The sequence below is a fragment of the Artemia franciscana genome, chromosome 20 (assembly GCF_032884065.1).
Source record: "Artemia franciscana chromosome 20, ASM3288406v1, whole genome shotgun sequence".
Taxonomy (NCBI): domain Eukaryota; kingdom Metazoa; phylum Arthropoda; class Branchiopoda; order Anostraca; family Artemiidae; genus Artemia; species Artemia franciscana.
The window spans coordinates 9,901,028-9,914,382 of record NC_088882.1 but is presented as its reverse complement, the minus strand read 5'-3'; the positions used below and the strand labels follow the sequence as shown (position 1 = coordinate 9,914,382).

Sequence of the window (13,355 nt, the reverse complement as noted above, 5' to 3'; positions counted from 1 at the left end):
AAAAAAAATAAAAAAGCTACAAAACTAAAAAAACTAAAAAAACTAAAAAAAGGTAAAAAACTAAAAAAACTAAAAACTAAAAAAAACTAAAAAAAAGGAAAAAACTGAAAAATAAGCTAAAATAAAGGTAAAAACCAATAAAAAACTAAAAAAAAAACTGAAAAAACTAAAAAAAGGCAAAAACTACAAAAAAAACTAAAAACTAATAAAAAAAGTAAAAAAGCTAAAAAACTAAAAAAACTAAAAAAACTGAAAAAAGGTAAAAAACTAAAAAAAATAAAAAATAAAAAAAAACTAAAAAAAAGGAAAAAACTGAAAAATAAGCTAAAATAAAGGTAAAAACCAATAAAAAACTAAAAAGAAAAAAAGGAAAAAACTAAAAAAAATTTTCATCTAAAAAACTAAAAAAAACTAAAAAAGGTAAAAACTAAAAGAACTAAAAAAGAAAAAAATAAATGACGACACTCAAAGAGAAAGCGACCAGGACAAAAGGAATGTTCGATTAGCAATCAACAAAGCACCGGGACACAGGGAGTATAAATGACGACCAGGACATAAGTAAAAAAAAAAACTAACAAAACTAAAAAGAAGGTAAAAACTACAAAAAAACTAAAAAGAAAAAAAAACTAAAAACTAATAAAAAAACTAAAAAATCTAAAAATCTAAATAAACTAAAAAAGAAAAAAAAAGGAAAAAAATAAAGGAGAAAAACAAAACTAAAAAACGAATGTATATACAGACCGGGACACCGGGATACAAATGACGACCGGGACAGAGGGAATATAAATGACGACCGGGACACAGGGACACAACTACAACGGGGACACCGGGGGAAACAGGGGGATATAAATGACGACCGGGACACCGGGACAGGGAATGGTCGATTAGCAATCACCATCAACAAAGCTCAAGGGCAATCATTAGAATCATGAGGTATAGATCTGAATACAGATTGTTTTCCCATGGACCATTATATGTTGCATGTTCAAGAGTCGGTAAACCTGACAATCTATTTATATGCAAAGACAATGGGACAGCAAAGAATGTTGTATATTCGCAAGTTTTACGTAGTTAAAACCATATATATATATATATATATATATATATATATATATATATATATATATATATATATATATATATATATATATATATCTATCTATATTCACAGGTGGGACATAGGGACACAACTACAATGGCGCGTAACTATTATGGCGCGTAACGACTTACGCGCGCGGGGGGGCTTGGGGGGGGCGCGAAGCGCCCCCACCAACTAGGTGTTGGGGTGGCGCGAAGCGCCACCCCAACAGCTAGTTATATATATGTTTTTAACTACGTAAAACTTGCGAATATACAACATTCTTTGCTGTCCCATTGTCTGTGCATATAAATAGATTGTCAGGTTTACCGACTCTTGAACATGCAACATATAATGGTCCATGGGAAAACAATCCGTATTCAGATCTATACCTCATGATTCTAATGATTGCCCTTGAGCTTTGTTGATGGTGATTGCTAATCGACCATTCCCTGTCCCGGTGTCCTGATCGTCATTTATATCCCCCTGTGCCCCCCGGCGTCCCCGTTGTAGTTTTGTCCCTGTGTCCCGGTCGTCATTTATATTTTTTACTTATGTCCTGGTCATTATGGCTTATGTATGGTCATTTATATTCCCTGTGTCCCGGTCGTCATTTGTATCCCGGTGTCCCGGTCTGTATATACATTCGTTTTTTAGTTTTGTTTTTCTCCTTTATTTTTTTGCTTTTTTCTTTTTTTTCTTTTTTAGTTTATTTAGATTTTTAGATTTTTAGTTTTTTTATTAGTTTTTGTTTTTTTTTCTTTTTAGTTTTTTCGTAGTTTTTACCTTCTTTTTAGTTTTTTTAGTTTTTTTTTTACTTATGTCCTGGTCGTCATTTATACTCCCTGTGTCCCGGTGCTTTGTTGATTGCTAATCGAACATTCCTTTTGTCCCGGTCGCTTTCTCTTTGAGTGTCGTCATTTATTTTTTTCTTTTTTAGTTCTTACCTTGTTTTTTAGTTTTGTTTTTCTCCTTTATTTTTTTCCTTTTTTATTTTTTTTCTTTTTTAGTTTATTTAGATTTTTAGATTTTTAGTTTTTTTATTAGTTTTCGTTTTTTTTTTCTTTTTAGTTTTTTCGTAGTTTTTACCTTCTTTTTAGTTTTTTTAGTTTTTTTTTTTACTTATGTCCTGGTCGTCATTTATACTCCCTGTGTCCCGGTGCTTTGTTGATTGCTAATCGAACATTCCTTTTGTCCCGGTCGCTTTCTCTTTGAGTGTCGTCATTTATTTTTTTCTTTTTTAGTTCTTACCTTTTTTTAGTTTTTTTTAGTTTTTTAGATGAAATTTTTTTTTAGTTTTTTTCCTTTTTTTCTTTTTAGTTTTTTATTGGTTTTTACCTTTTTTTTTTAGCTTTTTTAGTTTATTTTCGTTTTTTCTTTCTACTTTTTTTTTAGTTTTTATCTTTTTTATTTTTTTTTATTTTTATTCTTAATTTTATTAGTTTTCTTTTTCTCTTCTATTTTTCAGTTTTTTCCTTTTTTTTAGTTTTTTTTTTTAGTTTTTAGTTTTTTTATTTTTTTACCTTTTTTTAGTTTTTTTTAGTTTTTTAGCTTTTTTATTTTTTTTTTATTAGTTTTTAGTTTTTTTTGTAGTTTTTGCCTTTTTTTAGTTTTTTCAGTTTTTTGTTTAGTTTTTAGTTTTTTACCTTTTTTAGCCTAACCAGGATTTGAACCTGGGACCTTCATTCTCCGTTCTGACACCCTCTCTCACCGAGTGACTACTCCAGCATGTTCATTTTGGTGTTTTAAATGGTATATTATTAACCAAATTAATGTGTTTTACAATATACTAAGCATCGTCATAACAAAAATGATGGCAACTAATTTCATGACGTCAGCCGAAACATGACGTCACCTGATCAACAGATCCACAGATCCACACACAGACAACTTATTTTTATATATATAGATATATATATATATATATATATATATATATAGATATATATATATGTATATATATATATATATATATATATATATATATATATATATATATATATATATATATATATATATATATATATATATATCTATCTATATGTATAAAAATAAGTTGTCTGTCTGTGTCTGTCTGTGGATCAGGTGACGTCATGTTTCTGTGTTGACTGACGTCATGAAATTAGTTGTCGTCATTTTTGCTATGACGGTGACGTCATTAAAGATATTTAATCATGAAGTTAGTTGTCGTCATTTTTGCTTTGACGGTGACGTCATTAAAGATATATAAGACATATGTTCACGTAGAAATCTATTAATGTTTAAGTTTAAAATGACTGATGAACTTACAATGGCAAAAGCCGATGAAGATGCTCAAAGAGTGTATGCCAAAAAACTTGCTGCTGATAGAGAAAGTCAGAAAAGAAAGCGTGCCGAGGAATCAAAAGAACAGCAAGGAAACAGGCTTGAGGCTGATAGAGAAAGAAAGAACAGAAAGCGTGCCGAGGAATCAAAAGAACAGCAAGGAAACAGGCTTGAGGCTGATAGAGAAAGAAAGAACAGAAAGCGTGCCGAGGAACCTTCAGAGCAACGCGAAAGCAGACTTGCTGCTAAAAGAGAAAGTGAAAAAAGAAGGCGTGCCGAGGAATCACAAGAACAGCAAGAAATCAGGCTTGCTGCTGATAGAGAAAGTAAGAAAAGAAAGCGTGCCGAGGAATCACAAGGGCTGCACCACCAGAGCCATTGAAGACTTTCCTTACTGGTACTATGTCAGAATCTAATTGTTTTTTGTCAAAAATCAGAAAATACAACTCATGTTTCCAAATGACGTCGTTTGGAGCCCAAATCGAAAATCCAGACAAATTTATGTCTACTTTCAAAGTAAAAGGGCAAATTTATCATAGGGCAGGGTCCCTTCTACCATTCTCAGGCGAGAATCAAAAATTTTTACAATTGTACTTCATCAGTGATAGAAATTCTGAATTGAATGCACGTTGCGAAATTTCTCCCAACGTTGAAAGGACAATCGTTTCCCAATTGCAACATCTTTTCCACGAAAATAATAATTTAGTGCGTCTGTTCAAAACAGCCATCGATTTGATGCCTACTGATACGCATAAAATTGTTATTTCCGCTGACAAAACGCCTCCTGGCCAACTTGTGCGTAGATACAATGCTCCAACTATCGACGAAGTGGCAATCGTTATGGTCGGTGATCAGTTTTTACCTCGAGATATTATTCTTCATAAGCGAAACGCTCAGTTGTTAAGAATTGCTGAAACTCATCGATGCTGCGATGCCCTACAATATCCTATCATTTTTTGGGATAGAGCCGACGGCTATCACTTTAATATTAAATTGATGAATCCAGCCACTAACAAAGAAATGAATAAGAAATGCAGTGCAATGCATTATTATTCCTATAGACTAATGATTTGGCAGGATGAAGAAAATTATATTTTAAAATGCCGTGAATTGTTTCACCAATTTGTCGTTGATATGTATGCTAAAATTGAATCAGAACGTTTGCTATATATCCGCCTGAATCAGACTATGCTCCGCTCTGAACAATACATTCATTTGCGAGATGCAGTTATAAATGACGGTAATACCACAAACGTTGGATGATTAACAATTTTACCTTCGTCATATGCTGGCAGTCCCCGTCATACGCATGAACATGCTCAAGATGCTATTGCGTATGTTCGTCTCTATGGTCGTCCAGATTTATTTATTACATTTACATGTAATCAATCTTGGGACGAGATACTGCAGCTTTTACTTCAAGGACAATCGGCGGTTCATAGGCATGACATTACGGCCCGTGTCTTCCGGCAAAAGTTGAAATCACTGATAAACTACACAGTAAAACTTGAAGTGTTTGGGTCAGTGCGATGCTGGATGTACTCAGTGGAATGGCAAAAACGAGGTTTGCCACACGCACATATACTAATCTGGCTACATAAAAAAATTACTTCGAACGAAATTGATGATGTGATTTCCGCTGAAATACCTGATAAAATGTCGATAAGGGGTGTATGTTGTATATTCGCAATTAAAGGATTAAAGTCTGACCTTACACAAGGAGTAAAAGGAACTTGAAAATGATTTTCAGTATTGCGAAGATTATAATTATTCTGATCAGAGGTGAAAGATGGCTGAACACTTAGGGGACGGGGGAGGTCACTATGAAGCTGAGAAAAAGTAAAAGATGCACACGAAAGAATATACAGTGACTCGAGATCAAGTAATGGGATAACTCTTGAACGGTTAGTTTCCTTAATGAGGTTTCTAGCTTTATTATAAATCTTAGAAAGTGGTTTTAACAGTGAAGGAAAGGTTGACATCCATACTATTGGACAGTAGGAAACGTAAGATCGGATCAAGGAGTGAAAAAGGATTTCCAAAATTGATCCAGGGAAAATATGCTTGAGTTTCCTTAAAATACCGAGACTCCTGCATATCTTCATTTTAATCAAATCAATGTGACGCTTGAAAGACAAGTTTTCATCAACAAGAATGCCCAAAAAACGAACATATCGATCTTTAGATCTGTGAATTATCCCATTTGGCTGATGAATTTCTGACAACTTGGGATAAATCTGAGAAACATGCGAAAATATCAAAAAATTTGATTTTGAATAATTTAGGGCAAGAAAATTAGCATCAAGCCATGAAATTACTCTCTCAAACAAGTATTCCAAGTTTAATTGAAGCTCGGATTCACATTTCTCCGAAGTCCCGAGTGTGCTATCATCAGCAAAACAAACAAGGACATCAGAAGATGGCGAACTATAGCTGGGACTATGGGCAAGGGAAGGTTTAGGATGACAGAGTCTACAGCAATGAATAGGTTTCTGCTTTTTTCTGCGTAAAAAAGATCATTTATATAAATCAAAAATAGCACTGGCCCTAAAACTGATCCCTGAGGGACGCCAAAATTCACTTGTGATTGACAGAAATTAAATTGTGGATTGACAGAAATTAACCTATCCTTCAAATAAGATTGAAACCAAGAAAATACATTACCCCTAATGCCAAAATGAGACATCTTCGATAGAAGAATTTCATGGGTTAAGGAATCGAATGCCTTGCGAATATCCGGGAATATAGCAGCCGGAATTAATCCCGAATCCAATTCAGAATGTATAAAATTCAAAATGGTCATACAGGCATGCTCAGTGGAGTGCTTCATTCGGAAACCAAACTGAAAATCATGAAGAAACTCTTTAGATTTTAGAAATTTAAGCAGACGAGAAAGCATAGCCTTTTCGAAGATTTTACTAAATACTGATAAAATTGAAATTGGTCGATAATTTGCTGGATCATTTCTTGGTCCACCTTTATACAGAACAATAATCCGAGCACGCTTGAGAGGATCTGGAAAAACCCCATATTTAAATGAAAGATTAACAAGTTTTGTAAGAGGCACAACTATTGAAGGAAGAATAGATTTAACTACCTTAGTAGGAATAGAATCTGGCCCAGATGAATATGAGTCTTTCAAGCCATTAACAATTTTATTAATTTCAATTTCTGTTACTGGCTCTAGAAACATAGACTTAACACAAGACGGCCCGAGGTAAGATCTAAAGTCCGACTTAGACCGAGAAAAAGTAGCTGTGGAAGCGATATTATTACCAATACTAGCGAAAAATGAAGTAAATGCTTCTTGGACATTAAGCTCACCCTCTACAGTCTCATCACCAATGACCAGACTCATAGGTAAAGAGCTATATTGAGAACCAGGTTTAAGCACAGAATTTATTACCTTCCAAGTTTTACGAATATCCTTATTACACGCAGCAAAATTATTTAGATAATAGAGAGATTTGGCTTTCCTACACAAGGAATTATATATATTCCGGTAGATCTTGAATTGACAAAGACGAATAGCACTCGTTGAAAGTGTAGCGCATTTATAATACCTCCAGAGATTATTTTTCCTTCTCCAGCTTTTGAGAAGTCCGGATGTCATCCATGGGTTTAGAGGAATAATCCTTTTAGACCTGCGATTAGAAGGTGGTACTTTGCAAAGGCTAAGAATAGCCTCTTTTATGGTTCCATAAAACGACTCAAATAAACAAGAAAAATCCTTGTCATTATCAAATAAGCCCCACGAATTTTTCGCTAATTTAGAACCAAGAAGAGATAACTCATTCTCACCAAACCTAATAGAATAGGAATCAAATACTTGAGCCCGGTTATTCCTTCCCCGATTAAAACTGAACCGAGAATATATGGGAAAATGATCGGAGATATCAGTAACTAAAATTGAGTTTTTCTTCAAGCAAAGCGTAGAGAAGATATTGTCAATCAAAGAAGCTGTAACATTAGTTACTCGTGTGGGGATGGATGTAGTTGGTAGAGTTCCTGCGGCAAGCATGGTTGAAAGGAAATCAACTGAAGCCGAAGAATTTGAATCCATCAAATTTATATTAAAGTCACCCATTATGATTAACTGACACGGACGTTTCAATATTATGTCAAGTATTTCCTCAAGATTCCCGAGAAACAACGAAACCGCGCCACTAGGAGAACGATAAATATTGCCTATGATTAAATCAATACCATTAACTCTAATTTCTATAAATTGTGACTCAAAGATACCTTCAAAATTCCTTGATAAGTCATCCCGTAAGCAATAATGCAAATTACTAGATATATACATGGCAAGACCTCCTTTAGCCATCTTGCAGCGGTTTATATGTTCCATTTTGTAGCCATGGATATCCAATAGCATTGTTTTCCCATGGACCATTATATGTTGCATGTTCAAGAGTCGGTAAACCTGACAATCTATTGATATGCACAGACAATGGGACAGCAAAGAATGTTGTATATTCGCAAGTTTTACGTAGTTAAAAACATATATATATATATATATATATATATATATATATATATATATATATATATATATATATATATATATATATATATATATATATATATATATATATATATTTCTTTATGTCTGCTGATGACGATCACTGTACTTGTGATCGAAATACCCAGTATATTTTTATTGTTTTTTTTTTCGCTGTTCAATAAAATGATTTATTCCTATTCAAGCTGTTATTTATCGTTTGAAGCTTTTTTGTTCTAGCTTTTTTCCATATTCACAAACTATTTACAAAAGTTTAGAAACGGCTTTAAAACAAAAGCTAGGACGCGGCTTAAACTCTAAGTGAAATAAGATCGCCCTTGCTGCGTAAAAAACTCAATGTTCAGCTATCTGCAAAATTGACAAATCTATTATAGTAACTCATTTGCCTCTGTTGTTTTAAATAATTACATTCAAAGAACGCATATAACAGTGATGATATAAATCAAATTTTGGTAGTCCGCCCTGGGGTGTCCCAATTGATTGTATATCATTAGACTAGCAAGAAATCCTGGTTTGCGTTTTGTTGACGAGATCCGGACAAAAACCCTCTATTGGAAGTGACTGGATTATGATTTAAAAAAAAAAATAGATATAGCATACACATTTATGTACATACGGCTAGCAGATGAAAGATCTAGAGCCGAATTGGCCATCAATGACAAAAACAAAGAAAGAAAAAACTAGGCTATCTGGAAGTGCCTGAACTAGCTAAACCAGGACGTACAGACGAACGGACAGAAATTACGGTCGCTATATGGCACTTGCCCGACTGGCAAATGCCATAAACAATCTCAAGATGAAGAAACAAACGGGACTACGACCAGTAGAAGGAAAAGACATACCGAGTCCGTTGATTTTTGAATTAATATCAACATTGGTGGACTGTAATAAAAAGTTGAGAGCCATGGCTAATTGGAGAAAAAACCAAGACAGATTGTCTGACTGAGAGGCAAAGCCAGCATAAGCCTTGGTATAAGCATAAACGATGCGTTGTGTATACAAATACCTTTGTGGTGCCCAATCGCAGTAGTTTTAATTGTATATATAGATATTAGTTTGTTTTTTTATTTCTTGGTTCTATATTTTATTTAATTTTAGGTTTTATAGATTATTTTAGATCTCATCTTTGTTTTTAATGTTGAAGACGCATTGTTTCAATAAGCGAAATATATCAAAACTCAGTATGTACATTTGTGCTATATATACATCATTGACGGTGGCAATCAGCACATATGAAGGGGGGCTTCGGTTTCATGCGATCCTTTTGGAAACTTTAGGTCTTTGTAGCTCATCTGTTTCTTGCATATTTTAGTATAAATAGCTTATTTATACGATATCTTTAAATTATTAACCCCTCTGAATTTTTCTCTTTGGAAAAGTCTCCTTTGAAAAATCTCCTCTTCAAAAAATGGAATTATATGGATATCCCCAGAAAAAATGAATATAACTAATAACTTTATAGATAAGCGACAATTTGTAATAAGTACACATAAATATAATTACAAATAATTTATATTAAGTAATAATTATAAATCACTTTACAATAAATAAAAAGGAAAAAACCACATAATTAATACCTTTCCTAAACATTGAATTACAACTAATTCATTGGCTGGTCTGACCTCTTTCATTATCCCTGGTGATTTGCCTTTAGCGGAGGCATTTCACAAAGACCTTACTGTGAGGTTGAGGGAGGAGAGGCATGGTTTCACCAAAAAATAATTAAGCTAAGATCAAAAAATTTCCTGTTTCCTGCAAAATAACTCTTTTAATACCTTTACCTTTTTATGGCATCACTTTATTGTAGGGCCCCAACCGAATCAAACCGGAAGTTTCATTAAATTTAATGTTGACTTTCTCATGCTGCTTTCTTGAGTGCTTTTTCTTGAGTTTCTTGAAGTTCTTGACTGCTTTTTCATGGTTGAGTCCGATTCCGTAAATTTTAAAGCAAGCAGACATATATATATATATATATATATATATATATATATATATATATATATATATATATATATATATATATATAAATAAGTTGTCTGTGTGTGTGTGGGTCTGTCTGTCGGGTGACGTCATGTTTCTGTGTCGACTGACGTCATGTTTTCAACTGACGAAATTACAGACCGGGACATCGGGACACGAATGACGACCGGGACACCGGCACATAGGGAATATAAATGACGACACTCAAAGAGAAAGCGACCGGGACAAAAGGAATGTTCGATTAGCAATCACCATCAACAAAGCACCGGGACACAGATGACGACCGGGACACAGGGAGTATAAATGACGACCAGGACATAAGTAAAAAAAAACTAAAAAAAAACTAAAAAAAAGGTAAAAACTACAAAAAAAAACTAAAAAGAAACAAAAACTAAAAACTAATAAAAAAATCTAAAAAAGCTAAAAAACTAAAAAAACTAAAAAGAAAAAAAAAACAAAAAAGGAAAAAAATGAAAAATAAAGGAGAAAACCAAAACTAAAAAACGAATGTATATACAGACCGGGACACCGGGATACAAATGACGACCGGGACACAGGGAATATAAATGACGACCGGGACACAGGGACACAACTACAACGGGGACGCCGGGGGGCACAGGGGGATATAAATGACGACCGGGACACATGGAATATAAATGACGCCCGGGACACTCAAAGAGAAATCACAGACTGGGACACCGGGACACAAATGACGACCGGGACACAGGGAATATAAATGACGACCGGGACACAGGGACAAAACTACAAAGTGGACGCCGGGGGGCACAGGGGGATATATAAATGACGATGGCGACACAGGGAATGGTCGATTAGCAATCACCATCAACAAAGCTCAAGGGCAATCATTAGAATCATGAGGTATAGATCTGAATACGGATTGTTTTCCCATGGACCATTATATGTTGCATGTTCAAGAGTCGGTAAACCTGACAATCTATTTATATGCACAGACAATGGGACAGCAAAGAATGTTGTATATTCGCAAGTTTTACGTTGTTAAAAACATATATATATATATATATATATATATATATATATATATATATATATATATATATATATATATATATATATATATATATATATATATATATATATATATATATATATATATATATATATATATATATATATATATATATATATATATATATATATATATATATCTATATTCACAGGTGGGACATAGGGACACAACTACAATGGCGCGTAACGACTTACGAACGCGGGGGGGCTTGGGGGGCGCGAAGTGCCCCCACCAACTAGGTGTTGGGGTGGCGCGAAGCGCCACCCCACTAGCTAGTGTATATATATATATATATATATATATATATATATATATATATATATATATATATATATATATATATATATATATATATATATATATATATATATTCGTAAAAAAACTGTAAATTTGAATAGTTACATAATTCAAAACCAGAAGCCTGTCTCAATGTTTTGTTTATATATTTAATTTCACAAAAACGAATTTTACCCCCTTCTCATAATGTGCAACTAGCCTATATACCCTGAATTGTACATATGCAATGAATTTTATTATTTTGACACACTGTGAAATTGATTTGAAGAAAAGGGTGACTAACGGAGGATTTAATACGTATATACAACTCAGGTATATATTTGCACGATAGAAGGATGGTGGCAAAGTTCATTTCTGACCCAAATTAATCTTATATTTGAATTCAGAAAGAAATTCTGATTCTTAAGGTATTTATTATAGGTAAAGATATAGGTATCTCATTAGTGAGTTAATCGGAAAATTTACCAAAACTTCCTGCATTTGTTCTTTACATCTTTGATACAACTCTTCAGGTAATAGTTCATAGGCTTACCAGCTACTAGGGGGCTGGTAGACCAACTTACCGTAGCACTTTCTCCGTTCAGCACCTGTATCTTTATCGATAAAAATCTTGCCAAACTCGTTGTGCCTTACCTTGACTAATCACTCTTTACCATGATGGTGATCCTCGTATTCTTGCCCATCGTGAATTACGCCAGAAGAAATTGATTAAGTCAAACATCGCAGACTATAATTGCCTCAGAAATTCGACAAGCTTGTGTCAGACTTGATACGGGTATTCTAACTTGTACCTTTAGTAGACCCGACAAAGTCTACCCCAAGTGTGTGTATTCAGTTGTGAGACTGGTGCGAAGCTAAGCCTAGAAGCAATCACTTTCTATATGAAGTTAAAATTTGCTTTTACTGACGATAACCTGTCACTGTGTGTGAAAATCTTGGGGATTGTACTGATCTACTATGTGCGCTCATTTTTGAAATTGGTATGAAAAAGTAAATAAACCGTTTGGTGATGGGTTATGTTCTCAAGGAATCGGAACGTCGGATTATTTAACCTAATGTGTCAGTTACTATTCTAGTTATGAGGCTAACACAAGAAAACCTGTAAAGTGTTGTGGCTTTATATAACTAGTTTAAGAAATTGAATATCAGATTTTTTTTTCAGGTCTAACCTAAGTTTGTGGATTCAAACTGAGTTAATTGCACAATTAAGCCTCGAAATACAACTGTTTTCTCCAGCGGACGCGGTCGTAATGAACATCCTTCAGAAACTAAATTTATGAATTGTCAAAACTGCTAAGTGCTGTGTGTATTGTCAATAATACTCTCATATTTTACATCTTCACTTGCTTTTATCAGGCAAAAAGTAGTGCATCACTTGTTTTTTTAAGCTAGATTTTATTTTTGCAACTCACTTTTTTGTTGTGCTTAGACCGTATTTGACATTTTGAAATTTTGAATTGTCATAACCAATAAGTGGCGGCAGTGTTTGTTACCTATCGGTGTCAATTGTAACGCCGCGAAAGGTACATCCTCTTGGTTAAATTTGACTTGGTGACATGTTAATATCCTGCCGACCAGTTAGTGTGAGATTTAGTACCTACCCGGCTGTCACAAAAGGCCACTTAGAACCTGAAAAGTGTCTGTGAATGGATATCCACGTGCTGAAGTTTTTTTCTGTGAAATGAAAGTGAAGACGTTAAATAATGTCGTTTGAAAAGAAAGGAGCTCTTGACACGCAGGGGGAATCCAAGTTTCATTTATTCGAGGTGAGTCTCATTAAAATTATTTTCTTTGAGAAGTTCAGGGTGATTATTGTTTGTTTTATTTTTGGGTGGGGGTGTGTGTAGGGTTTATCTCGTATTTGTTGCCAGAAAAACTCTTGGTAAATCTTTCAATTAATGTAGTAGCCTACTGAGGTTGCTAAGGAATAGACATGCCTTTCGAATCAGAATTGCATCCTGAATCCAATTATAATATTCATTGGTGTAAAATTCTCGTTTAGTGACTTCTTGCTATCTTGGAAATGGAAAATGAAACTTTCAGGGATAGGTCTACAGGCTAAAGCGTGTCCCGGGAAGGTATTTTAAGTAACTACCTCCACTCCCTCTCCCTCTAGAGGGTCC

The 13,355-nt window shown here is 33.9% G+C and overlaps 2 protein-coding genes across 2 annotated transcripts in view; one reads left to right on the top strand and one right to left on the bottom strand.

Annotated features, from left to right (window-relative positions):
- The window catches only part of LOC136039740 (septin-2-like), a 249,200-nt gene that overhangs the window by 229,258 nt on the left and 6,587 nt on the right, over nt 1-13,355 (bottom strand). The window lies entirely within an intron of this gene.
- LOC136039739 (tetratricopeptide repeat protein 28-like) overlaps nt 11,620-13,355 on the top strand; it is a gene marked incomplete in the record, with an annotated part of 257,124 nt that continues 255,388 nt past the window's right edge. Inside the window, 2 exon segments of the mRNA XM_065723577.1 lie at nt 11,620-12,212; nt 12,395-12,998. Coding sequence (XP_065579649.1) covers nt 12,936-12,998 — 63 coding nt within the window.